Source organism: Patiria miniata, unplaced genomic scaffold, assembly GCF_015706575.1.
Source record: "Patiria miniata isolate m_02_andy unplaced genomic scaffold, ASM1570657v1 HiC_scaffold_13, whole genome shotgun sequence".
Lineage (NCBI taxonomy): Eukaryota > Metazoa > Echinodermata > Asteroidea > Valvatida > Asterinidae > Patiria > Patiria miniata.
Window position 1 is genome coordinate 11,643,332 of NW_024037051.1, and position 26,762 is coordinate 11,670,093.

At 40.2% G+C, this 26,762-nt stretch overlaps 1 protein-coding gene across 1 annotated transcript in view; it reads left to right on the forward strand.

The window, feature by feature from the left end:
• LOC119721288 (disco-interacting protein 2 homolog C-like) overlaps positions 1-26,403 on the forward strand; it is a 35,885-nt gene extending 9,482 nt beyond the window's left edge. Inside the window, exons 8-38 of the mRNA XM_038191291.1 lie at positions 675-748; positions 1,243-1,366; positions 2,283-2,374; positions 2,606-2,716; positions 2,981-3,104; positions 3,800-3,903; positions 4,742-4,909; positions 5,462-5,555; positions 6,210-6,329; positions 7,453-7,567; positions 8,406-8,545; positions 9,418-9,554; positions 10,008-10,088; positions 10,922-11,049; positions 11,496-11,580; positions 12,054-12,152; positions 12,727-12,818; positions 13,184-13,337; positions 14,517-14,597; positions 15,023-15,188; positions 15,839-15,978; positions 16,457-16,618; positions 17,440-17,570; positions 18,014-18,105; positions 18,559-18,635; positions 19,794-19,964; positions 20,540-20,659; positions 21,461-21,535; positions 22,329-22,503; positions 23,152-23,275; positions 24,278-26,403. Coding sequence (XP_038047219.1) covers positions 675-748; positions 1,243-1,366; positions 2,283-2,374; positions 2,606-2,716; positions 2,981-3,104; positions 3,800-3,903; positions 4,742-4,909; positions 5,462-5,555; positions 6,210-6,329; positions 7,453-7,567; positions 8,406-8,545; positions 9,418-9,554; positions 10,008-10,088; positions 10,922-11,049; positions 11,496-11,580; positions 12,054-12,152; positions 12,727-12,818; positions 13,184-13,337; positions 14,517-14,597; positions 15,023-15,188; positions 15,839-15,978; positions 16,457-16,618; positions 17,440-17,570; positions 18,014-18,105; positions 18,559-18,635; positions 19,794-19,964; positions 20,540-20,659; positions 21,461-21,535; positions 22,329-22,503; positions 23,152-23,275; positions 24,278-24,530 — 3,809 coding nt within the window. The 3' untranslated portion in view covers positions 24,531-26,403. The remainder of the gene's footprint in view (positions 1-674; positions 749-1,242; positions 1,367-2,282; positions 2,375-2,605; positions 2,717-2,980; positions 3,105-3,799; positions 3,904-4,741; positions 4,910-5,461; positions 5,556-6,209; positions 6,330-7,452; positions 7,568-8,405; positions 8,546-9,417; positions 9,555-10,007; positions 10,089-10,921; positions 11,050-11,495; positions 11,581-12,053; positions 12,153-12,726; positions 12,819-13,183; positions 13,338-14,516; positions 14,598-15,022; positions 15,189-15,838; positions 15,979-16,456; positions 16,619-17,439; positions 17,571-18,013; positions 18,106-18,558; positions 18,636-19,793; positions 19,965-20,539; positions 20,660-21,460; positions 21,536-22,328; positions 22,504-23,151; positions 23,276-24,277) is intronic.
• Positions 26,404-26,762: the final 359 nt, after the last annotated feature.

The window sequence follows — 26,762 nt, forward strand, 5'->3', positions numbered from 1 at the left end:
TGTGGAATATGGCTTGACTTGTAGACCGCAAAAACCAGCATGCACTTGCAGTCCATAATCTTATGAGTTTTTGTGGTTAAGTTCATGAGTAAGAACAATCCCGAAGGAACTATAGAAGAGAGAATTTGGTCCCAGTGTCAGTGCAGCTGAAGATTTTGCATCCGGTAGGAAGATGATGCATTTCCTCTCAATTTTGGAGTGATTTTTACATTTGTCCTTTGAATTTGGTAATTGTATAATTGTGCCTACAGGTTGGATTCTGCTGTTTCATCTTGTTTCTGTAAGCTGCGTGCACCTTGTTATCTGTTTTTGACAATACAATTTTCGCAATCAAGTACACATTGGCTGTAAATGCTAACAGTGTACCCAGCACAAGTTTTATGTAGTTGTAATTAGCAATTACATCAAAACATGCTAACTGCACACTTGGACTCGACTTTGGTAGCGGAAACTAGTTTGTTCACGCCATCACTGAAAAAAACCCAGGAACACCTGATTCAACCATGATGTTGCTGGCATTGAGCCATCTGGACATTTACACAATATCCCTTGAACCTGAAAGTGCAGTGAGTTTTAATAATTCTCAAGCAAAAAAGGAAATTTGTTTAATGCACAACGTATTCAACAGCAGAAAATCTTAAGATGACAGTTTCTGATTTTTGTTTTACTTTCAGTGACTGAAATGGACCCCAATGCTCCTAAACCGGAAGGGAACACTATTACGCCAGCCATAGGAGAACAACTCAACGTAAGTTCCATAGATTGTCATAGGGTCACACTGTCATTCTGGATAAACAAAACCAATGATTTGTTCGTTGTGGTACTTTCTACAGTGGATTTTGTTTAGGGCCATATGTAATAAATGTTAAGGCGAGAAGTAAACTTTGGTACTTGTAAAGACCGGTTCATACTCGGCGTGAAAGCGAACGTTTATGTGAATTTGTGACGTCAGGGCAAGTTTTCACACTGTGAATTCGCAAAAGTTGAACACATTTCAATTCTGGCGAATTTCCCAACGAACCCTTCGTTACATCAAATTCGCATGGCATTCGCATGAAGTATAAACTGGCCGTCGGTCGTTGGATGTCTTTATTCTGAATGACCTTTGACCTGAACTACTTTATTGCATTTGAACGAAACAATGAATTGGTTTATTGGAACTTTGGCATTTTGCAATGCTACACACGGTAGTCCAGAGAATACAACAGTGTTCAAGGAGTCTTTGTTTTGCCGCTTGAACAGATACCAACAGGCTTGCCAAGAAACCTGGAGTCTGCCTTACAGAGGTATGGCACTGCACATCAGAAGGCCAATGTGGTCACCTCGCTGGATGCCAACGGCAAAGTCAACTGCACACTGACATATGGTTAGTATCTGGCATCAAGTACAGCATGCAAGTGCTCTTCGGACTATGTGTACAAGTACCATCAAAGGTTTTTGTGAAAGATGGCTTTTGCTTACATTTACCGACAACTTCCAACAGAGAGCTTGCAGTTTTACATGCAATCCGTATGTTTAGTAGGCCTGTGTGTACCATAAGAATGCAGGAGGGCAAGAGTGTGATTTGGCTGATGCAGCATGGCATTGTGCACTGCTGTGTGTTCATGATGGAAAATACTTCCTTACTTCCGGGTTTGTTCCAGAAGTAACGGCGGTTATGACAACAGGTTTCCAGTTTAGAAATACCTCTCATTTCAGTCTCCAGCTACACAAATTCATGTATTGCTTTGTCAGCTTTGCAATAAACTTCTGGCATTCATGTAACACATCATTTCCGCTATCATGTAAAAATAGAGTATTAGGGAGGTTTCGCAAGCGAACGGATACGCTTACACTTACGCTTAGCTATCCGTATCCGTTTTTTACTTACGTGTAGCGAGCGAGATATGCGTGACGTCTGCACGTTTAGCGGATAGTGAGTGGCGTATGACGTCATACGTGCAGACGACACGCATATCTCGCTCGCTACACGTAAGTGAAAAACGGATACGGATAGCTAAACGTAAGTGTAAGCGTATCCGTTCGCTTGCGAAACCTCCCTATTATCAGAGATGTAAGTCCTCCTACAGATTTCCCGATTTCAGGCTTTTTCAATTTATAAATAATATATTGCCACCATACATGTGTGTGTACTTAAACATCACAAATTTGATAGGACTTCAGGTACACACATACAACACGCCACTGCTGAGTTAAAGTAATATCAATTTGCTTTCTGGGAGGGGTTAACGTTTTTAATAAGAAATATCATGATAATTGTGTAAGTTTAACTTTTCCCTCAGGCAAGCTGCTGACCAGAGCCAACAAACTTGCTTTTCACTTGCTGCATAAGATCGGAGGGAAAGGAGATCCACAACTCAGACCCGGTGACAGAGTAAGAAACGTCTGTCATTAAAAATACCACTCTAGTTCTTATTTCTTTTCCTTTTTATTTGGTCATGAACTTATAAAAAAAAAGCCATAAGCAGTTGTTGAAAACTGTCTTGGCATTATAGCATCATTTTTTTCAAAAATTATATCAGCCATGAAGTCATCTGGACCAATGTGATTTTGTAGTGTGTAGAATAACAATTTGTTCACTTGATTGTGCCTTGTTTATGCAAAGGTTGCCCTTGTGTTCCCAAATTCCGACCCTGCTGGATTCATTACTGCAATGTACGGATGCCTCATCGCCAACGTCGTACCTGTAGCTATTGATGTGCCGCTTTCTCGAAAGGTTGAGCAGAATTCTTGTTTCCATGTTGTATTTGACATTCCAGTGTAAAGCTAGAACATAGATCTGTTCTTGCTTTCTTACATGTCATGTTTCTTTTAAACCTGGGCTAATTTTGATAACTTTCCCTCGCGTTGCTTCGGATTTTCAAATCAGTTCAATTGCATAAAGTACTGACAAACAGTAGTAAGCCTTAACATTGCAGTTAAAAGTCTTATAAAGTAGAAGTGCTATGGAATTGACAAACCTCTTTCACTATATGTACAGGATGCTGGTAGCCAGCAGATTGGCTTTCTGCTGGGAAGCCTTGGTATCACAGTCTCCTTGACTTCCACCGTGTGTCTGAAGGAGCTGCCCAAGACGCAGCAAGGGGAAATCATCAGGTTTAGAGGTCAGGGTTAAGATTGTTTTTCTTGTCAGTCAGGGAAAAAGCAAAGAACTAGAATGTATTCAGCCAGTTGTAACGTGGAATTCTTCTGATCGATTGAAGCACAAATGATAAGTTTATCTCATTGTTCATTCCCGACAAGGATGTTCCATCAGAAAGCTGTGATGGGACTTTGTGTTTTTAGAGCCACTTTCAAGTCGTAACAATCAGTGAAATATTGCTTAAAACCTAGAGATGAGGCAACGTAATTCAGGAACTTAGTGTAATATAAAATATGTTTTAAAATATACTGTACTACATTTCACCTTAACGGGTAATACAAAAATAACCTTTTTTTTCAGAGATCATAATTGTGCAAATAATAATTACCGATAATTGGGTATTAAGGAGACATTCCCATAGACTTGTGCACACATTTTTTTCCAACTTTAATGACCCCTAACCCCAATTTTACCTTATCCTATCGGCCCACAAATTTCGCTATTTTTACTAACTGGACCACGAGCAATCGATCTAGCCTATTTGTGACAATACAATTTTGCCTCTAAGTAGGGGATGTGGAATTAGGGAGACATTGAAATGTCTCCCTAATTTGACGTGTCTCCCAAAGGTATAACTTATGATGCCAAAGTGTCTCCCAAAGGGTTTGACTTGTTATTAAGTATTTTGCTAATAATGAATTTAATTTCAATGTACAGGATGGCCCAAGATGAACTGGCAGGTCATAGATCATTTGAACAGACCGGCCAAGGATTGGCAGATCCCACCACGGATGGCTGACGATGCACCTGCTTACATCGAGGTGAGATTGGTCTGGTGCCACTCGGTCCCTACATAATTATGAGCTGGGCCCAATGTCAAAGAGCTACTAACCAGAAAATGTTGTCAATCTGCTCAGCAAACATCCGCTGAGAACCAGTAACATAGCACATACAGTGCATGAATTTTGGCTGATATCCTGTTTTTGCTAAGCAAATATTTCCGTTGCTTAGCTGTTTTTACACTTGCTCTATAAAATTGACATTTGCGAGTTAGCCACGCCCCTTAGACAACCCTAAGGAGTTTTGTATGCTATGTTTTGTTTGTCTCGGATTTTGCGCGTTCCGCGTCCATTTTGTATATCATGTGATTGGACAATATTTCACTAGCTGCATTGACGCGATTCTACTGCGATAAATCAATAAGGCCCTGAAGGTTGTATTTTCCCCCATGAAATGGCTCTCTGTTTTAAGACAGTCCCGATGACTGACTGACTCACAGACTGTTGCTTCTGCCTTCGTATGGACTTATTTGGCAACGGCCATTTTCCGTGGTGGTACCAGGCTCGTGCGAGTCACGCTCAGGTTGTATGCGTTCGCTCCGGGTTCCTCCGACGAATAGTGTGAACAAAACGTGCGCGCCTTGTCTTCAAGAACGCATGCGGCATGCGTGCTAACGTGGCTCCACCTAAAAATGGCTCATAATTCTGTTCTCCGAATTAGTCCATAGGATTACCACGTAATGGTTAAATCTGTTCCATTGTGTACAGCAGTCCAGTGTATAGCCATTTTGAACCACTTGAATAGAATGTTTAGTGCTCTTAGACCAACTTTACAAGCCTTGGCCTGTCTTTACCTTTTTCTTCACGTCTTGTCCTACAGTACACCACTGACAAAGATGGCAGTGTCATGGGCGTGACGGTCACAAGGAAAGCCATGCTGTACCATTGTCGCACGCTGACTGTGGGTTGCAACTTCTCTGAATCTGAGACCATGGTCAATGTGCTGGATTTCAAGAGAGATGTTGGCCTTTGGCACAGCATACTAGCAGTGAGTATACCCTCCCCCTCCCTACTACAATGATAGAGCTTAGACTTTATATTTCATTTCAAGAATGTGAGAACTTTGATAACATAGGCATGCAACTTTTCCTCTGATCTGCTGATTTTCTTGTCTTTAATTCTCATGAATGCCATTACAAATTGAAAAACACTGTACAAAGTCTTGTGTGGTTTGGAGTTTCCTCTTTTTCCACCCTAATTTCTCAGTTGCATGCCCAATAACAGTTTTTTTGGTGGGGGATTGAATTATTTTTCATTGAACCATTAAGGTTTTATAGGGCATGATATCTGTTTATCTGTGTGGAAACACATGTATTACTATGGGTAATACAGTCAAACCTAGTCACCGAAGGGACTGGTGGAATGTGGCCACTATGAACAGGTGTCCACAGTGGACGGTCGTGTAATACATGTACAATTGTTGTCGGGTCCTTGCAAAGGTGGCCAGACTAAGCAGTAAAGAAAGTTATACTAACATAATTGTCAAATTTGATTTGATTTCCTTGTAAACTTGATATGTTGATGTTTTCTTGTTGCTCAGAGCGTGTTTAACGGAATGCACGTCATCTTTGTGCCCTACTCGCTGATGAAGGTGAATCCAGCTTCTTGGATGCACATGGTCACCAAATATAAAGGTAAAATAACTAAAGTAAAAGCAGTCATTTAAACCAGACAACTCAAGCAAGGACTCAGTAACATTTGTAATTGTCATTTAGCAGTCCTGCCATCCCTGCCAACACCCAGCAAGGATCTGATAATATTCATGTTTAACGCTTTCACAACGTTTGAGCAAAACTCAGCCTCTTGGAAGATTTTTCGCAGAGTTTGTGTGAAGCTGTTGGCAACAAACTGTGTTGGATTCTGGGTTTGCAAATAGGACTAAAATCCTCACATTCCACCTTTGTGATCCTTGCTTATATCTCACTTGTAGGCTGACATGCGTTTTGGGTTTTTAGTCTCTTCCCGATTCCTTGGATTTTCTTAGAATATGTTTCCCCCAAATGTGCATTCTCTGCACAGGTTTCTTCAAAATGACAAGCAACTGCAGATTTGAAGATATCCTTGGTTCATAAACAGAAATAAAAAAAAAAATGAAGATAAGAGAAGTTGATTTATTCACTTTCTTCAATCTGAGGTGCATTCCACAATACAGGAACAATGAAAACCTTCCAAACCATTTCGCATTGGCTTCTCACCAAAAAAAATTGTAAATGCTAGCAATGTTTGCTTGAGTGGAACTCACTCCCGATACACTGCTGTCACATTTCTTCTTTTCGGTCTTGTTTCAGCATCTCTTGCCGTGGTCAAATCCCGTGACATGCACTGGGGCCTGATGGCACAGAAGGAGCATAAGGACATTAATCTCAGTAACCTACGCATGCTGCTTGTGGCAGATGGTGCTAACCCATGTAAGTTGATTTGTTTTGTCTAAACAAAGTTACAGCAGTACACTTTGCATTACATTTTGGCTGATAACCTCATTTTGCTAGGCAGGTATACAGATATAACATGGTTTGAGATAGTCGATGCTAGCTCCTTGAGGTATTGGAAATTAAGAGACTTGTTCCCGAGGTGAACCAAGGAAACTAGCTTGTCAACTTCCAATACCAAGGGCAGCTAATATCGACTATCAACCCGAAATAATGTTATATTTGTTTTACTGTACCTCATATATGTGAAAAACAACTTCCGATGAGTTACGCATCTGTTATGTGGGCAAAACGTTGCTGTACGTGTACCGCCATCTTTTCATGTAGGTAGGGTAGCGTGATGATTGCTTAGTAGAATCTCACACTGGTAACCCATGCGATAGCAAAACTAGCAGCTGACACATGGTGGTGAATGGACCAGTAAGAGTTCGGTTCTCAGTCATGAATATGTATGAGGTATAGTATACAAATATTGAATGCTTCGAGTGGTGAAGTAAAACTAGCCTCCCGAGGTTATCCATGGACATTCTATTTTCCCGAAGCAAAGCTGAGGGAAAATAGAATGCTCCATGGATCACCGAGGGAGGCTAGTTTTACTTCACCACGAGATAAAGCATTCAATATTTGTTTTATAACACTTCACCCACAGATTCTGCTTGGTTTCAATATTTTAAATTATTTAAATCTGAGCACAGTTGAAATAAACTTCAATTTCAATACAAAATTGATGGAAAATGTATTTCTCTCTTCCAAACTACCCCTTCATGAAATGTTTGAACCTTACTCTGCGGTGCGCTCTCTTTGGAACAAAACGCGCTACGCGCACACCAGCATGCATTTGCAAACAAATACCGCGCCGTGGATATAGTACTTTGGTTGCTAATGGTATAGTACTTTGGTTGCTACGGGTATAGTACTTTTGGCCGTGCACAGAAAGATAGCAAAAATAGAAAGTATCATGTGACTCGCTCTCGGCCAATCAAGACACAAAATCTGTGGGTGCGGTGTTATAATAATAATTATCTATGCTAAGCAAATTTCTGTGCTGAGAGTGATAAAAGAGTGGTCCTATTTGCGAATTGTTTTTTCTTTCATTTGTTAGGGTCTCTGTCTTCATGTGATGCATTCCTGAGTACCTTTCAGACTCGAGGATTGAAACCAGAGGTCATGTGCCCTTGTGCCTGTGCCCCAGAAGCTCTGACTGTGTCCTTGCGCAGGTAAAACCAGACTTGAGACGTAATTCTTTGTCTCAAAATTTCTTGGTAATTTGTCTCTTTCCATGTCTCATTTCATCTTTTTCAGGCTGGTGTACGATTTTTCCTCCTGCTGTTTTAATAACACGAGTTTCTTCAAACTTTGATTTTCATTGAATCGTATCTTGCTGTGAATGGACTTTGTGCTTGCTCAGTGGATAGTGCTGCATGGCTCAATACTGGGAGGCAATGGGTAGTCATTGGTTTGTGTGTGCGCTAATGTAGCACAATAGGTCTCTCTCAAATGGCGTCAATTCCACATGTACTAGCCACATGTATCGGCATTTTGAGCATCAACTTGTATAATGCACATTGGCTGCGTCATATTTTGAACACATTTCGAGCATCAAGCGCGCGTGTTTGGAACACTTTCAGCACTGCGCAATGCGTGCTTGATTGCGTAAAATACGTAGTTTCAGTTCTCCTACAGAGATGGCCGGCTTTGAGAGAGACCTATGTTAAGGAGTTTTGGGTCAATCACCAGTCAATCACAAGTGAAATCACAAGTCAGCTCACGAACAAGGTTTGAGCAATGGCAAAGGGAAAGGCTGAGTTTCAGTATATTGGAATAAGTTGTCACTGAACTTGAGATTCGATAACTTGTGATTGACTTGTGATTGACTCGATTTTAACTGTGCTAAATAGGCATAACCCTTAGTGCTAATCACATCCCCCAGTAAAAGCCATTTGATGCATTTTGGCATTGAGGGCGCGGTTAAACAGAGGATCTATGTGCTCAACAGAAATTGTTTACATCCAGTCGGAGATTGCTGACTGTATATCTCTCGTCTTTGTCTCTCAGGCCCGGTAAGACTGGAAGCACGGCCTCGGGTCGTGGCGTGTTATCTATGGCTGGACTCAGCTATGGCGTGGTTCGCGTTGACACAGACGACAAGCTTACATCTCTAACTCTGCAAGATGTTGGAGTTGTCATGCCAGGATGTAAGTTCAAAGCACTTTATGTCTTTTCTGTCTTGGATTTCCCGATTCAAACAGCAGGAGGTGTAACATGTACATTGTCGTTACGTTGTTCTACATGTATGTATTTAAAGCTATAGTCCATCATTTGTAATTAGTGCATTTTGTTCGTTTGAAGCAACAAAAGTGTTCAAAATCTAATGAAGGATACTGAACAACTTACTTGATGAAGTTTCAGCTCAGCTTCATCTTCATATTCCGAGAAAAACAGCATTCTAGGATCTCAATTTCAAATCAAAAGTTGCTAAATCATGTTTCGAATTGTTTTGAATTGCAGCTTTACGCGATGTTACGCACTGATCCAACGAATTATAGCAACTGCGCGCGCCTGTGCGTCGTTCCAATGCTTGTGCGCGCAGTGCCGAAAAACAAAACGAACAACTAATTAAAATTTTTCTTCTGTGCTTCTTAAGAAGTTGTAAATGCCTTCTTTCGTTGATTTCTTCAAAACGAGAGCTTGCCAGAAAGGATAATTTCACAGGGAGTTTAGTCCCCTTACTATCTTTCAACCAGTATGTTTTTCAACAACAATTACACCGGTTACTTTTTTGGATAGCTGCAAATGATGGACTTGGGCTTTAACACAATTCCATTATCATTTAACATTAGGATGCTCTATGGTAGAGTTGTAATTAAGTCATTACAAATCATTAGAAATCATTACATCACTAGTCAATCATAAGTCATCCAGTTTCAAGTCAGGTAAAGGTAAAGGAGTGAAATGTAACAACGGACAAAGGCATTCCTTTGTCATTGCTAATGCCCAGGTACACCTGACCTGACTTGTGACATAAAACGTAAAAACTTGAATCGTTTTTGTTCTTCCTCATTGATAGCTGCCATGGTAGTGGTCAAGGTGGAGGGGCCACCAGTGTTGTGCAAGACAGATGAAATAGGGGAACTGTGTGTGGCCTCAGAGGCTGTAGGAGCCTCCTACTGGGGGCTGAGGGGAAAGACAAACACAACATTCAATGTAAGTTCTTTATTTTGTAGGATGCATATTGATACTGTGTTTTCCGTTGCCTGAGGTTTGTGCTTTTAATAAGCACAATATGCAGAAGCAGGCTTTTTTTATTTTTTTATTATGAATACATTTATTTTTTCAACACATTGGTGATGGGAAAAATTCCATTTCAGTACTTTACTTTGGTGGACCCCTCTTTGGACATCTTAAATGCTTATCCATATTCATTGGTTTGAGCAGAGTATGGGTGAATTTTGGATGATTGTCAGGTGGAAGTGTCGATTTGCAATGCACATATGGATATTTTCATTAGCATAACCCCTCCCTCCAAAAGACGGGCCCAAACGCTTCCTTAGAAAAAGCAGTATAAATACTGAATGTGAAGGTATATGGGATTGTCAAGTTACATTTCAAGAATGCAATTACCAGAATAGTGAATTATTGTATGTTGTTCATTCTCAGGTTATTCCACTGAGTGATGACGGCAGCGATGTCAGCAGTGAGCGCTTTGTCAGAACCGGTCTCCTGGGCTTCCTGGGACCTGTAAGATAATCCTTATCAGTTGAGGTTTTTTACTTTCCCCAAACTGTCTTAGCTTTTTTTTCCGCACGCAGGGTGAACCCTCCAGTTCAGAACCTAATGCTATGGCACAGTTCAGCTGAAAATATTTCTAAAGCAAATATGCGTGAGGAGCAACTTGGAAGCATTTACAAGTAGAACATTACAATCACAGTATTATCTGGCAACCAATTTTTTTTGTGCTGTGTAAATTTCTTCGTTCAGCAAATTCATAAAATTGGGCACTAAAAAGCAGTGATGATTCTTAGAAATGACACTGCAAGTAAACCCTGGGCTGGTTTGAAAAAAAGCTCATCGAAGTGGATGTAAGATTGTTGAATCAGATTTTGCTCTGTAATTTGAATTGGTCAGTTCATACTGTATGCATAAGCAATAGTGTAATTTCCCGACTTCAATCGTTGCAGTTTAATTGAGATGCTCATGTTAAATATGTACCCTCCTTAACGCTAATAAACTGCCTAGGGTATTTTGGCTAGAAACCTGCTAAACACAACAACATGCAACACTCGTCAAAATGAGAAGTCTGCCCAGTGTGGCAAGATCCATTAGATGAAAATTGTTTAAAGGCCAAACTGCCTCAGAGTCTGTGGTCACCAACTGTAGCAGGATACAACTATGCCATTGCCCCTAGGGACTAGCTCTCATTGTTCCTGTATTGGCTGTTAATGCACTAGTGTTGGTGGCTCAATGCAGCAATGTCCCACAGATATTTACGCGTCTGGCAGAGTTAGGGTTAATATATCTGAAAATGACTTCATAAGTGATTATCTCTTATATTTTGTTGGTACTGTCGTTAGGGTGGCTTGGTGTTTGTGTGTGGTAAGGTGGATGGCCTGATGGTGTGTGGTGGCAGACGACACAACACAGACGACATCATTGCCACAGTGCTGGCTGTCGAACCCATGAAGTTCATCTTCCGGGGGAGGTAAGATCTACATTTCTTGTGTCTTCTTGTTTTTCTGTTGCTACTGTGTGTGTCTTTTTTAGTATTCATTAAAGAGAGTTGACTGTTTGCCTGCCTTTCTGTCTTTGTCATTTTTGGACTTTAAGCTCTGTTTGCTTAGTTTCATGTTTTGTCCTTTAGTCTGTCTGTCTTTTCAGTTGTCTGCATGTGTTCATTTGTCTACATCTGTCAGTCCATGTTTTCTCTTTACTCATTAGAGTTATCTTTTTCAGATCATGATTTACTATTATATAATTTTTAAATAGATGTATGTGTTTTTTGGAAACCCATTTTTATATTTATGTGTAAAGATTTCAAATAAAAAAAAAATTATAAAAAATTCAGTCAGATATGCATGAGTACTTAAAACAAGACTCAGTGCAAAGTTTTAATAATGATCAGAGATTTCGTGCTTTGCCTTTCTGCAGAATTGCAGTATTCTCGATCAAGGTCTTGAGAGATGAACGTGTGGTCATCATAGCCGAACAGAGACCCGAAGCAACGGAAGAAGAGGTATTCAATTAGATTATAAGACCAACTAAATGGTTCCTTTAAACTTAACTGAATTCAAAAACAATACCTATGCAGTATTAGTCAATATCACATTCTTGACATGAGCAATCTTTGGTGACAGTAGCGACGGCTGAGATTTGCAGTTATAACTCCATAGAAATACTCCAAAAACTGTTTGGACTTTTTATTCTGTTACAAGGGTCATAAATACTTGGCAGGCTGTCCACCACTGATAGCCATGGGTATTCCCAATTGACTAGTACACGATTAACTTCCCCCTCCTTCCGATTCCCCGCCTCCTTTTTTTTGGCAGTTATCTGAGCCAAGGGCCATCTAGAGCCATCTACATGAAACATTGCTACTGAGGGGACACTTTTACTTTATAGAGACTTTAGGATTCATTTGATAACAGTAAATCTATCTTATAATACCTGATTTTGACCGTTATAATGTGTGGTGTATCTATTCTACAGTGTTTCCAGTGGATGAGTCGTGTGTTGCAAGCCATAGACAGCATTCACCAGGTCGGTGTGTACTGCTTGGCACTGGTCCCGCCAAACTCCCTACCCAAGGTAAATTCAGCCAGGTTCTTTTCTCGCTTGACGCTAACCAATCATAGGTAATATCAACCAAACTACTAAGAGACTCTGTGGCTATGTAACATGAATGAATGACGTAACCAGATTTTTGTATGGAAGTCACAATTACGAGGCTATAAAAAGCAAGTAATGGGGGACCAAGAAGAAATGTTTTAACAAACCACAAGAGATATGAACTATCAAAAAGAGGTAATCAGTATTTCAAGTGACTGACAAAATTGACAAGAATGAGATTTGAAATTTCACTTAAAGCAAGGCTGTGAACAATTGTAGTCAACATGTTTATAAGTACAGAAAAATGTTGCCTTCATATCATTATTAGGTTACCAGCCAAAGCGTCATGCGATTGTATATGGCATGTGACAAGTACTCGGCAGATTTTTGCTTAACCCATAAATTTGCTGAGCAGTATAAGTAGAGCTGATCTGTGTCCTGGTATAGGCCATTTTCTGTTTGAGAATGGAAATTGAGAGAAGGGACTTTTTTATACAAGATTTCTCAATGAACTATTTTTTTTCAGAAGGCTTTTCAATATATTTTTGTTTAGACCCCTCTTGGAGGCATTCATCTGTCGGACACAAAGCACCGATTTCTGGAAGGCTGTCTCCACCCTACTAATGTCTTGATGTGCCCTCACACGTAAGTATCTTTAGACATCAAGTGTGTTCTTGGGCAAGACACAGTACCACAATTAAATCTCTCAAGTAAAGACCATGCCATCTATGAAAACATGCCTGTCTGTGTTCAACAGCCAAACTAGTCACTGAAGCACCTTTGTTGTATTAGTTCCTCATATTTTTCTCGTAAACATCAATCCTGTTAAACCAAAAGAGATTAAGAGATATACGTTAAGTAAAGAATTGGACATCCAGTGGTACCTGTGTGGGTGAACAACCATTCACACCGCGTTGAAGTTTATCAGGGGTAATGATTTTAAATCTCTTCATATCTTTTGTGTAAAGGGCTATAAAATGCCTCAATATTCCTATTATTATTCGTCGTAGTTGTGTGACCAATCTGCCCAAACCACGTACCAAGCCAGGGGATATTGGCCCAGCATCGGTCATGATGGGCAACCTGGTGGCTGGCTCACGGATAGCCGGAGCAGCGGGTCGGGACATCGGATCATTGGATGATGAGACTGACGCTGCGAAGAAGGTAAAAGGTTCTTTGAGAATTAAGCATGAAAAAAGCCATCATGGCGGACAGGCATAAGTCTTAATGCAGCAGCTTAGCATTTGAATATCGCTGAGCTGATTGCTGAGCATGGAATAGTGAAGAACCAGTCAATAGTAGTATACAAGTGGAGAATCAGTCAATAGCAATATACAAGCACTGCTATTGACCAGTGGAAAACCAGTCAATAGTAGTATAAGAGCACTGCTATTTACCAGTGGGAAATCAGTTAATAGCAATATACAAGCACTGCTATTGACCAGTGGAAAACCAGTCTATAGCAGTGTATAATTACTGTTATATAACTGACATACAGATCCTTGTCATTTGATTGGTGGAACTCACATCACGTGACATTCGTTATTGCTCCCATTCACGTCGGGGCTCAAAAAGTCCCATTCGCCCATGGGGAATGGGAAATACTATTGAACAGTTAGGATCATTCTTGTTCCATGACACGGTGTTCGTGTGCAAATGCATGCTGGTGTGCGCATTCAGCATTGCGCATATTGTTCCAAAGAGCCAGCGCTACAGAGTGGGGTTCAAACATTTTCGTGAAGGGGTGGTTTGGAAGAGAGAAATACATTTTCCACCAATTTTGTATTGAAATAAAAGTTCAAATATATCAAATGACAAGGATCTATGTGTCAGTTATATAAAACAAATATTGAGTGGCTGTTAATTGTGAAATGGGAGGAATACTATCGCTCGGGAAAATCTGGACTTTTCCAGTTCACGCGGCTTCGCCTCGTGAAATGGAAAAGTCCAGATTTTACCTTGCGATAATATTCCTCCCATTCCACGCTGAGCCACTCAATATTTGTGTACTATTGACCAGTGGAGAATCAGTCAATGGCAATAATATTTGTGTACTATTGACCAGTGGAGAATCAGTCAATGGCAATATACAAGCACTGCAATTGACCAGTAGAAATCCAGTCAATAGTAGTAAAGTACATCACATCACTCCTTGGCTGGTGAAAGAATCTGTTTTGCATTTTTGCAGAATTCTGTGCTTAGCATTGCCATGAAATGGGTATGTTGTTGTTGCTCCCTGTGATATTAACCCATTTGTCCCTGAACAGCCATATAAGCCCACAAGGAAATTTTACTATCACACAAATAACATATCCATATTGCACTGTATTTCTTTCATTGTAGTATCAGTTTCTGTCTGAGGTATTGAAATGGCGTGCACAGAGTACTCCAGACCACGTACTCTTCACTCTTCTGAACAATAAGGTAAGTTAATAATAATAATAATAACAATAACCATATTCATAAAGCGCCTTTTCCAAAGGACACAAAGCGCTAGGGGAGAATGCAACCAAAACCTAAATGTGATTATCCAATATAAGAGCATATAAATACATGTATTACAGCAGAATCAAATACAAATTAGTTAGCCTAATTGGGAATAATACACTTACATGCCCTTTTTCCTTTTCTGTTTACCTTGAACAGTATTAACCCAGATTGTTCATTAAACATTTGGGGATGACAAAATAACAAGAAGTCGGGTATAAGATGTTTAAAATCTTCTGGTAAACCGGAAAAAGTTTTTTCAGTATAATTGAACATTGTTGTTTTTAGTTTAGTTTCTATGTTGTATAATGTTGGTCTTTAGCACTATTTAGGTTTGATTATTGATTTTGTTTTCCAAACAGGGAGCTGTTTCGCTTGCCCTTACCTGCAGTCAGCTGCACAAGAAGGCTGAAAGGATCGGAGCTTTGCTCCAGGAAAAGGGGCGCGTCAACACGGGTGACCACGTTGCCTTAATCTTCCCCCCTGGTATTGACCTCATCGCTGCCTTCTATGGTTGTCTTTACAGTGGTGAGTGTTTTCATTTTCCTTTTCACAAACCTGGATTGCACATTTCATCAAATCAAGATTGTCTAAATCCCGGCTTTGTCTCTGGTTCGGCTTTCTCTCTGATTTAAGAATAATCGAGAAAACCTTTGATGTTCAAACAAATTGAAACTTTGGCCTTGTGATTTGTAAGATTTCATGTTTCGTAAGCAGAACATAGGACCAGTGTTGAGCTGGAGTCCTCCATGTTAGTGACAAAAATCCTTTCAATTCGAGCCCAAGAAAATGACACGTTTCAGAAAAACTTAAGTGTTGGTAGTAATTGAATACTTGAAAATGTGAATAAAGAGATATTTGTTGAACCAACTATTCAGTTGCCTCATTTCACAAATCTTAGTAAACTTGTCTTATAAGTTTTTAGCATTCAGAATATGTTAAGTTTAAATATTGGGTTTTGCCTTTCACCTATCCACTTTCGTATGTTCTGCATACTCAGTGATGTCATAGAGGTTGCAAGAACAAAATTCACAAGCTTGCTCGGGTGGGACTCAAACCCACAACCTCCTGATTACTAGTGCAGAAATCGGAAACACTGGACCAGCTCATTAAGCTCATAAAACGTTGTATATGCAAATGTGTTTGAATCGATGCTACTTTCTTTACATCCCTAATAGGTGCTGTTCCAGTGACTGTGCGCCCTCCCCACCCCCAGAACCTTGTGACAACCCTTCCCACAGTGCGCATGATTGTTGAGGTCAGCAAGTCCATTGCTGTCTTGTCAACGGCAGCAGTCATCAAACTTCTGAAGTCAAAGGTTATTATGTGCGGTGTATGTCTTCTAATTAAATATAAAAGAATGCGCAGTGGAGGTTTTGGAAGGATTCAGGTAGAATTCCTAGTAAAAAAAGCCACGAGGTTCATGGCGGATACCAGCAAAATCAAAGAAAGTTTGAAGTGAGCACAAAATTTAAGAAAGTTTGGACATTGAGGTATTTTTAAAGTGTTTTTTATGCCCCAATGTTTTGTATGAAAAATGGCAGAAAGCAATTTGGGTTACCACATCCCCAATAGCTTTGTGTGCATTTATCTGTCACTTTTATCCCAAAGTAAAATCCGTCAAATGTTGTTACGCCCATGCGCAGGTTGAAATACCGATTTGGCTTATTATTTGATGTGGTTTGCTACGTACCATTGCATTTTCCTAAGGCAAATAACGAGTGTTTAGGTTTGTGGAGCAAGTGATGATGAGGTGAAATAACGCAAGACATGCATTTTTTTGTATGATTTGGCAGGAGGCTACAGGTACAGTTGATGTCAAGACCTGGCCCCAGCTCATGGACACAGACGACCTGCCGAAGAAGAAACTTGGCGGTGTGTACAGGGCTCCAACTGCTGAGATGATGTGTTACATGGACTTCAGTGTGTCCACAACTGGCATGCTAGCAGGTGTCAAGGTCAGTATAGACCCACCTTTTAAGCTCAGCCCCATGATGTTTGGACCAGGCGCAACTGTGACTGCAACCAAATACACAATGAAAGTCTTGCATGCATGCGCGTGCTCATTATGTGCATGGCTAGATCATGCAGTGTGGCATTGGGAAGACGCACGTGTTGAATATCCACATAAAAGTGTGCAGGGCCATGGCGAAATCTGGCACATTCAATTTTGGATGAATGTTTCAAAACGGTAGAATTCTACCTCAACAAACGCAGGCCACAGAATACTGTTATAGCTATTTTCAGCCACCAGTGATTGATGCAAATTGGGAGCAGTGGGAATGTGTAGTTCTGAAAAATGTAACATTCTTCCTTTTTGGGAATCTGAAGGCTCCTATTGTATTATCTTATGCATGTGCCAGTATTTGGGTTGGCATTTCACACAGTGAATAGATTCATTGAGTAACCTACGTCTGTACTAAGCCTTGAAACTACTTTCTCAAACAAGGTACCACACGTCTAAATGCTGCTTTGAAGTTGCAATTGAGTTTGCACAAAATGTAAACATCTTGGTTCTCTCACATATTGGCTTTTTTCTGGCTTTACCTGATCTCTGGTTCCAGGATTATTCTGGCTCTTTTCAGTGTCCAAACCATGTTGAAATACTCCAATTGTAGAATTTAATACTGCTATATTAGAACGTGGTCCTATTTTGAGCCAGAGTGCCCTAAGCCTAGGGCTGAAAATCTCCTGAAGCCAAAAACCAGAGGTAAAGTTGAGGTTTTGAAACCCCTCGTGGTTGTTCAACATGTGATTTTCCTTTTCTTTTCTTGTACAGATGTCACATGCCTCCGCTAGCGCAGTTTGTCGATCTCAGAAACTTGCCTGTGAGCTGTATCCCTCCAGGGTTGTGTGTCTCTGTCTGGATCCCTACAGTGGCTTGGGGTTTGTCCTCTGGGTGCTCAGCAGGTAAAGAAATACTCATAGTTCAAGCAATCATCAGTAGATTGTCACAAGACACAGATTGGCCATACTACATTTCACAAAACGTTAGCACATCCGTGCAATCTTTGATGAAGCTGTCCACAGATTTCATGAGTGGACAGTGTGAACAGTGTGAACAGTGCCAAAGCATTAAGCGTAACTCTCTTGGCTTTCTTAATTTATAGGAACTGCACCTGAATCCTTCGTAAGCATCCACTGTGCAGAAACTCTTAGTCGGTTTACATGTGTTTGTTCAACCTTATTAGCTGTTGAAGAGGATGGAGTATGAGTTTATTCAGTAGTCATAAGGTAGCTTCTCCTTTTGTGGACAGAAGTATTGGGCTAGATGGATTGGTAGAAAGCTGGTATTTCAGACTAAAATGTGCATTCACATTTATTCAACATACATGTTTCTTGTGACATTACAGCGTGTATTCAGGTCATCAGTCGATCCTGATCCCTCCTGCAGAGATAGAAACAAACCCTTCGCTGTGGCTGTCTGCATTGAGCCAACACAAAGGTGGGCTCAAGGCATTATATAATTATGAAGGAATTTTTTACCATTGCATATAGGCCATTAATTTTTAATAACCTGGATTATGGAATTGCCGCCGTAAAAATTTCGGATTCAATTTTTTTTTTTCAAAATCGCTGCTGAAATATATGCCAATTTGATTGAACCCCTCCCCAATAAAATTCTCGCATTTCGAGTTGTAAACATTTCAGGAAAACTATTAAAGTACAGTGTGTAGTCTGTCTGCATTTAAAGAACAAGAACATTGACGAATTTATAAGACCATACAGCTTTGTTCCCTTATATCAAAACTTGGATTGTTATCCAATTAATTCTTATAATTTTTGCAAACAATGACTACACGGATGACAGAATAATTTCACAGGGTATGTCAGTGACCTTACTCTCTTTGATTTGAAATGATAATTCATCTTGTTTATCCCCTTGTTTATTTTGAAGTGAGGGACACGTTTTGTTCTTACTCGGTGCTTGAGCTTTGCACAAAGGGACTGGGACAGTCCACAGGAACGCTCAAGGTATGTACAATGGTATCAGGTTTGTTCAATCATTGTCATATTGCTGTGGGGTGCTGTGGTCCAAAGGTTACTGTGTTCGATTTGTGTGCCGTGGTACATGGGTTCGAATCCTGACCGTGGGAACATGGTGCTTGTGCTTTTGAGCAAGGCACTTCACCATTATTGCTTCGTCCTTCGGATGTAAAGCCGTTGGTTCCGTGTGTTGTGTAATGCACGTTAAAAAACCCAGTAGCACTTATCGCTAAGAGAAGGGGTTTGCCCCAGTGTTTCTGGCTGCAATATGCGCCGCAGCACCTTGTAAACCCTTATAAAGGTGCTACATAATGGGCCTTATATTTCTCATAAACTTCATTTACCTGTCTTTAATAATAGACATAATTAACAGCGCCTTGAGTACCTAATTGTTGGTAGATAGGTGCGCTGTATAAGACTCCGGTATTATATTGTGCTGTGCTGCCTAGACATGGGAGCAATAAGCGTGGGCATGTATACGGACTATGCATACTGAGTGTGGTCCAAGAGCTTGTGAGAAAAATTCATAAGCTTGCTTGTTGACCTCGAACCCAGGCTCGGACCTCCTGCTTTAACAGTGCAGACATCTTAACCACTCGACCACCAAGCTTGCTGGGGTCGGCTGGCAGGTTTGAATTATAGATGGAAGTGGGTACTGCAACTGTTCACTCGTGTGAGATATTACCCTGTGTGTTATATCTCAAAACGTGTGTTTTGTGAGGATGTTGATCAAAATCCATTGTAAGTTAAATTGTGCTTGTGCCAAACTGTCATTTAGACGAGTTCTAACTATCGTGAAGTCTGCGAATATAATTTCTGGCAGTTTCATGGCCCTATCTATGTACTTCGTGCAGGAACAGTTGATTGTGCTTTGTGACCACTTTCAAAATCTGCAGCGGGAGTGACGCATCGGTCGTGCATACTGGTTTGCGTGAAGTATGCATGTTTGTTTTATTCTGAATGTGCACAAACCCCAAATCATCCTCACATAGGTGTCATGCACTGTTGGCAGTGCATTCAAATGTATCTCCCTATGGTCTCCACCCACTCTCCTTTTGTAACCGTTGAGGGAGTGTTTCTACATAGAGCACTCGATATTGAATTCCAACTCTGTGCAATGAATGACAACATCTCCTTTTGTTACAGGCCAAGGGGATCAACTTGTCCGCTGTACGGACTTGCGTCATCGTGGCTGAAGAGAGGCCCAGGATTGCGCTGACCAACTCCTTCAGCAAGCTCTTCCGCAGCCTGGGACTCTCTGCCCGAGCAGTCAGTACGTCCTTCGGCTGCCGAGTCAATGTTGCTATTGGGTTACAGGTATGAGCACTAATAGACCAATTCACTAACCCCGCCTTCACATGTTCTGACCAATCACAGCTGTGATCAGTATCAAGCATGACGTGCCCAAAAGTTGGACATGCATGCACACAGCCTTACAAACACATACATGTGGGGAGGACCGTTGTTTCCCTTCTTTTGTTTTCCTTTGTTCCTATTGTTTTCTACCCCATAAGAAACCCTGTATATATACATGCTTGCACATGTGTATGAAGCACACAGCTAGAATGAGCAGTGTGGCGGGACTTAAGATATCGTCTATTGCCTTTCATCCATGTTGTTGCCTGATGGAAGGTATTATGCAGAGAAAATAAATATGTCTTTCAGTTTTTTTCATTCAAAGAATCAAATCGTTCATTTCAAAATTCTGGAGTTATTGCTTACAATTTTGACAACAAAATTTACAGTGCAGCCAGGATTAATAAGGAAGTAAAATAATATGCATCCAATAAAGTTGCATCAAGTATTTTTGTATATCTGAAATCGCATCTTAAAACTGCTCTCAAGGTAATGCTTGATATTTATTAATAATGTTTTTTTGTTATTGTGTGTAGGGGGCCTCAAGTCCAGACCCAACCCAGGTTTACTGTGACATGAGAGCGCTACGCAATGACAGGGTGACTATTGTGGAGAAGGGCAGTCCACAGAGTGTATGCCTCATGGAATCGGGCAAGGTAACAGCAATGTCACAGAATTCTTATGGATTATGTACATGAGCTCCAGTGGGAGGGACACTTTTATTTTGAGCAATTTAATTAATTCAAACAAAATTCAATACACAAAAACTAATGATCCCATGTACCCTTCAAGGCATTTGGGATCATTCACAGTTTTCTTACGAGTAACCTAGCGAGTTATTATCAAAAACTTACTCAGATTAAAGAGTGTAATATTACTAAACACCCTGTGAAATTATTCGGTCTGGCTTGCTGTGATTTAACCAGTTTACGTCAGATGAAGTGTATACACGCAAAGGTTTGAGGTGTTCAGAACGGATGATGATAAACAAGCAACGAGCGAGGCCGGAAAAATCTGTCTGCAACCTGCTCGCAGCGAGCGAGGCGAGAAATATCAGGGTGTGCTACCCACAGGTGACGGCCTGAACCTGTCTGGCATCGAGGTTTGTGAAAAACAATCCTGCGCCTGGGTCCGGTCATGTCAAAATAATCCTAGCGTGATCTGGTTAAAGGCAATCAAGAAATGTAGGTGATTCCAACAATCAGTCCATTGACTGATTTTTTTTTTAAATAGAGTGTGCTATGGACGAAATCATGTTTGGTGATCAAAAGGTTGTGCACGTTTTTTTTTAATGTTTTCTCGATAAGTGTATTATCCACTAAGCTGAATTTCAACAGGTTTTTAACATTTTGTTTTGGATTTTGAGTGGTGTTACTAGTTGAAACGAATAAAATGCACGAAAGGCAAATGATCCTATATACTTTTAAACAACTCTTGTTTTGATTCTTTATTTTCAGATTCTACCTGGGGTGAAGGTTGTGATTGCCCATCCAGAAACCATGGGACAATGTGCTGACTCGCATCTCGGAGAGGTAGGAAGCCTTTATCTTTCATCAGACTTCTTCAGGGGAACCTTTTTGATCATCAATAAAACTTTTTCCTCAATGATAAGTGTTGTGCTTGTGTTTTTCACCCTTCCCCACTTTTCAAATTAAAAAATGTATTTATTATTGAAGTAACTTTACTCCACTGTATTTTTAAACTTGTCCAAATAAAGTCTCATTCCTCAGAAAAGGACACAAATGTCCACGTTTAGGCAGCACAGAAAAACGTACTTGCTTTACAGCCGCCAAAGCTCAAGTCTCGTTGAGGCAAGGACATTTTTGGTAATTTGAAAGGCCTATTGTGTTAGAAATTCCAACTGGCAGTCAGACCAAGGGGCTTCAGAGTATGCCTCCATTCTTGCCTTTTATTCACTGTGATAATGTCATCTAGTGCATCATTAACAGCATAAATGGAAATAAACGTTGATATTGAATTGAATTGAATTCAAAGAGTCAAGGCCAAAGTCCAGTAACCCCAGGGCCTATGTGGCTTCTGTCTAGTTCTTAGCATACCCAAAGTTTCATTTTCAGAGTTGTTTGTCAAACTCACAAGCCGGTGTTATATGAAAATTGGACTCCTATGAAATCTGGTCTCTTTTACCTGACATAGGCTGTAACCCTCGCACGTGACTGGTCACTGTCATAAATGTCTTCATTAAGACATGTGTAATGCAACCCATGAGTCCGGATTTCTTCGAGTCCAAATTTCACACTACACTGGGTCAGACTTAGAATGACTTGATTTCATATCTGAATTTTTTTTACCCATCCTGAATTGAAGATTTGGGTCAATAGCCCACACTCATCCTGTGGCTACTACACAATCTACGGCGACGACTCTCTACGCAGCGACCACTTCAATGCCCGGCTGTTGACTGGAGATACACACACGACATTTGCCAGGACGGGCTATCTGGGCTTCATCAAGAGAACTGACCTGACCCAGGCCGACGGAGGTGGGATATATATTTATATTGACTGACAGTGAGGGTATTACATAGTACATGTATATTTGCCCGGGACACCACTAACATGCATTATTGAGTGGCATTGAAGGCACTGATGAATGTCTGTGTGTTCTGGAGGACTGTATGAAACCAGCTCTGTCCATATCTTGACTAAGGAGTAAGGACACAAGTGCATGTTTTTGCACCAAATACGATTTATTGGACCTTCAACAGATATATAGACTGGTACTGAGGGGACTAGGTCATGGCATATGCCCTTTAGGACAGTATGTACGTAAGATGTAGGGCTGGGATTGGCAAATGATATTTGACACTGGGACTACTAAAGATTTCTGTTTAGTTTAGATATCAGTGAATTACCAGCGATTTCGTTCATATTTGGGGAAAATTCAAATGGCATCCTTTGACAAAGTTAATGGCAGGGAACGTTCCAGTGAGGGTAGGGCAAGTTAGATTGATTCTGTTGACTACCTTCTGTGAAGCACATTGCAGCGTTGCATACACGGATTCTCATTGTTAGCGCAGCCCATTTTCAATCTTGTGCATACTTAATCAGGGCAGTGCACCATTTTGTTTCAGTCAGTGTGCAACAAAGTAGCAAGCTGTAGTATATGTGTGTTCTTTTTTTGGTTGTAGATCGACATGATGCACTGTTTGTTGTTGGTTCCCTGGATGAGACATTGATGATGCGTGGGATGAGATACCACCCGATTGACATCGAGAACACAGTCCTCCGATGTCACAAGAATGTCTGTGAATGGTAAATATACAGTCACAAACTTTTCATGTGCAGTGTAAGGCCAGTTTATGCTGCCGTAAACACACTGGAACAGTTGTTGATATAAAGTTTACAACTATGAACCAACCTATGGACTTAACAAAGATATTGGCATTCTCAACTTAGAAGCCTGTATAAGCCCCTCTCAATGACATCACTGCCTACAGATTGTCTCGTGCATCTGCATTTTGAGAGGCAAATTTTTGTGATGTGCCGTATTTTGAAAAAAAAATTGAGCAACATGTGGGCATGTTTAAAACATTTTGCACTACGTGCACACATACCAGATGGCATTGAATATGCAGTTGTAATTTGTTTAGGCAAGATGGCTGTCTACAAGAGGGGTTGATTTGGTATTTCCGAAGTACTTTGTGACATATTTGTGCAGTATTTTCTAAAAGCCTGCGAGCTAAATGACTCATAGAACTTAAGAAGTGACCCAGCACATTTTATACAGCAACGGTTACAATTGAAAGAACCGCTGCACTTAAAATGACTTTTTCTGATGTCTTTGTTCAGTGTCAGTATGCTATGACCGCCATTTGGAAAAATGCTAGCCTAAAAAAAGCACCAAAAAAAACCAAACCACTGGGTTGTTTCTTGTAATCCCCTAATGTAACCGCAAACTTTTCCAGAGTTTACTCTCAATAATATACAGCCTCAAATCATAAATTTAATAAGTGCTCTCAAACTTTAATTGACTGAATATGACTGTACAGATTGTTAAAATGCTGCTAGTTTATTTGAAATGATAAGATGAAAAGACTGCATGCAGCACCCTGAGGATGTGGGTGTGGCATACAAATCTAATAAAAATACATGTATAATTTAATCAAAACAAAATGCACATATATTGAAGATAACAGAGGCCCGCTGTATTTTCCTCCGTGCTGTGATTTCTCCAAAATGTTGTGGATTTTGAATGATCTGGCCTTAGGATGAATACACATTTAATGAACAAAAACTTAATGTTCATTTTGACAGTGCTGTCTTCACATGGACCAACCTTCTGGTGGTGGTCGTGGAGCTGGACGGCAAGGAATCAGAGGCCCTGGACCTGGTCCCCCTGGTCACCAACGCGGTCCTGGAGGAGCACTATCTGATCGTTGGCGTGGTGGTCATGGTGGATCCGGGGATCATACCCATCAATTCTAGAGGAGAGAAACAACGCATGCACCTGCGGGACGGCTTCCTGGCCGACCAGCTGGATCCCATCTACGTGGCCTACAACATGTAAACCAAACTCTCTAATCAAAGCCCCCAATCTTCATGGAGTAGCTCAGCACAGAAATTTCCTAAGCAAAGAATTTTGGTAAGCACAGAAGTTGCAAGGCACAGAATGACTAGCAAAAACATGTTGCCAATCAAAATACCACCCGGTGTCTTGTATTCGTAACTGGTTCTTAGCTAAGCACAAAACATTTGCTCCGCAATATTTTTTGCTGAGCTGCTCCACAAATTAAATCCATGACTTCTACATAAAAAAGGACTTCGCCAAACTAGTGTCAGTCCTGTTCCACATCATTTATTAATCAGTGGTGCAAGAAGAAATCTCTCATAGAGCTACATAAGCCCCAACCCTTTGAGGCCTTGTTTTTCCAGTAGGTCCCAATCCTCCTTAATCCACCACTGTGCAGGAACACTTTTGACATTGGGTATCCAGCCCTATGTAAACTAACAGTGGTTGTACATTCTCAATCCTCTAAAAAACACACCAATGGTTTTGAGTGATTTGGCCATGAGAAAATCAGGGGTTAAAAGAAAAACTGGAGTGCTTAGAGTATGCAGTGTAGCCAAAGGGTTTTGGCTACACTGCATGCACTGCACACTGATCTACCTGTTGCCATATCCTTCAAAAGCATAGTCTCTGCACAAACATATGGAAACTTGATAAAAATGTGGGTACTGTTTATCAAGATTGCATTTGTATTCCTAGTTATGCATTAAAGAACTCAGTACAGGTTCTTAATGTTGTGGCCTAACAGAAAGTAAATACAAACTTTCACCTAAAAGGAAACTCATGGAGGTTAGAAACGCGGTGCCATCTTTTAGAAGTAATGAAATTTATAAATTTGTCCATGGTTTCTGTACAATACACACACTTTGCAATCAATCTTTCTAATAGAATCCCACCTGGTATAATTTAGGATCAGATACTGTCTGCTAGTTGCATAAAGAGTGCCACATTTAAAATCTTACTCAGACATCTCCTTTGGTTTAAGTGTGCAAATTAACATAGTAGCATAAAGGTAGAGTTAAGAAACGCAGGCGGAAGGCAAAGTCAAATCGACACGTGGAGCTGGAGACTACAGAAATGTGATGCCTTAACCTCATACACATCGCTGTTTGTGTGATATAGTCTTTCAAGTGATTAACCATTTTACGTAGCTTAGTGACTCCATTTATTCAAGTGCACTGGTTATTGAAATTCATCCTCATAGTTTATAGATAATGTGCTTAACCTGAGGACTTTTGCTTCAAGTTGTGTCTGGCAAAAAGTAGCGAAATGACTCAGAAATCATATTGTAGACAGTTGAAGTTTTTTGCCCAGACCGAACACTTTGCAGATAAACTGAACTGATGACGATGTGAACTTCATCTGAGTCTATAATTACAACATATTGATATCTGGGTAGCTGTCTAGAGAAGTAAAAACAAATCACATGACTTGGCTGAGTTGTTGAGAATAGTTACATGTACATTGTGGGTTAAATTTCACTTATTTGAATTTCAAGTAATATGATATAGTAATATAAAGAAACGCGTGCAAATGTTGCCAAAAGATTTAGATACCCAAATGAAGATTGTAGACTTTACATATTACATTTAGTGTGTGCATTGGAAATAATACAGCAGACGCACTTTCCTGGGAGTTGGGGCGGGTATACATCTAGTCAACTTCTGAAAAAATTCGCCATTTTGTTGGTGATAATATTAACCAATATTCTATGGACTTTCTGATATTATTGAAAAAAATCTCACATCTCTCTATGATACGAATAACTTCTAACTTTTTAAAACTGCAGCACCTAGCATATCCCGCCACCTTCTTCCCACAGACAACCAGTGCCAGAATTTTTACGTATATGAATATTTGCAAACAGTTTTTATTGATGATATTTTAGGGTTAATGATATTGTGTATTCTTGTCACTTGACTGTGGCCATTTTTTATATTATTGACATGTCTGTATTTGCATTGTAAATAACCAAAGCATGCATGAATGTGGATAACTTAGTGGCATTATTTCTGTCAGCGTTTGAAATACTCCAGATGTCGGCTTAGGTCAACACGATAGTAAGAAGTGTACATACTAATAATGAGAATGAGTCAGAATGGCATATTTCTCACAATAGAAGTCTCATCATCAGTTTGAAAGATAAAAAGCATGAAGAATTTAAAAACAATTGAAAAGTCCTCAATGACAGTGCACATAAATATTTAGGATTCTAATTTATTTCAGTTGAGA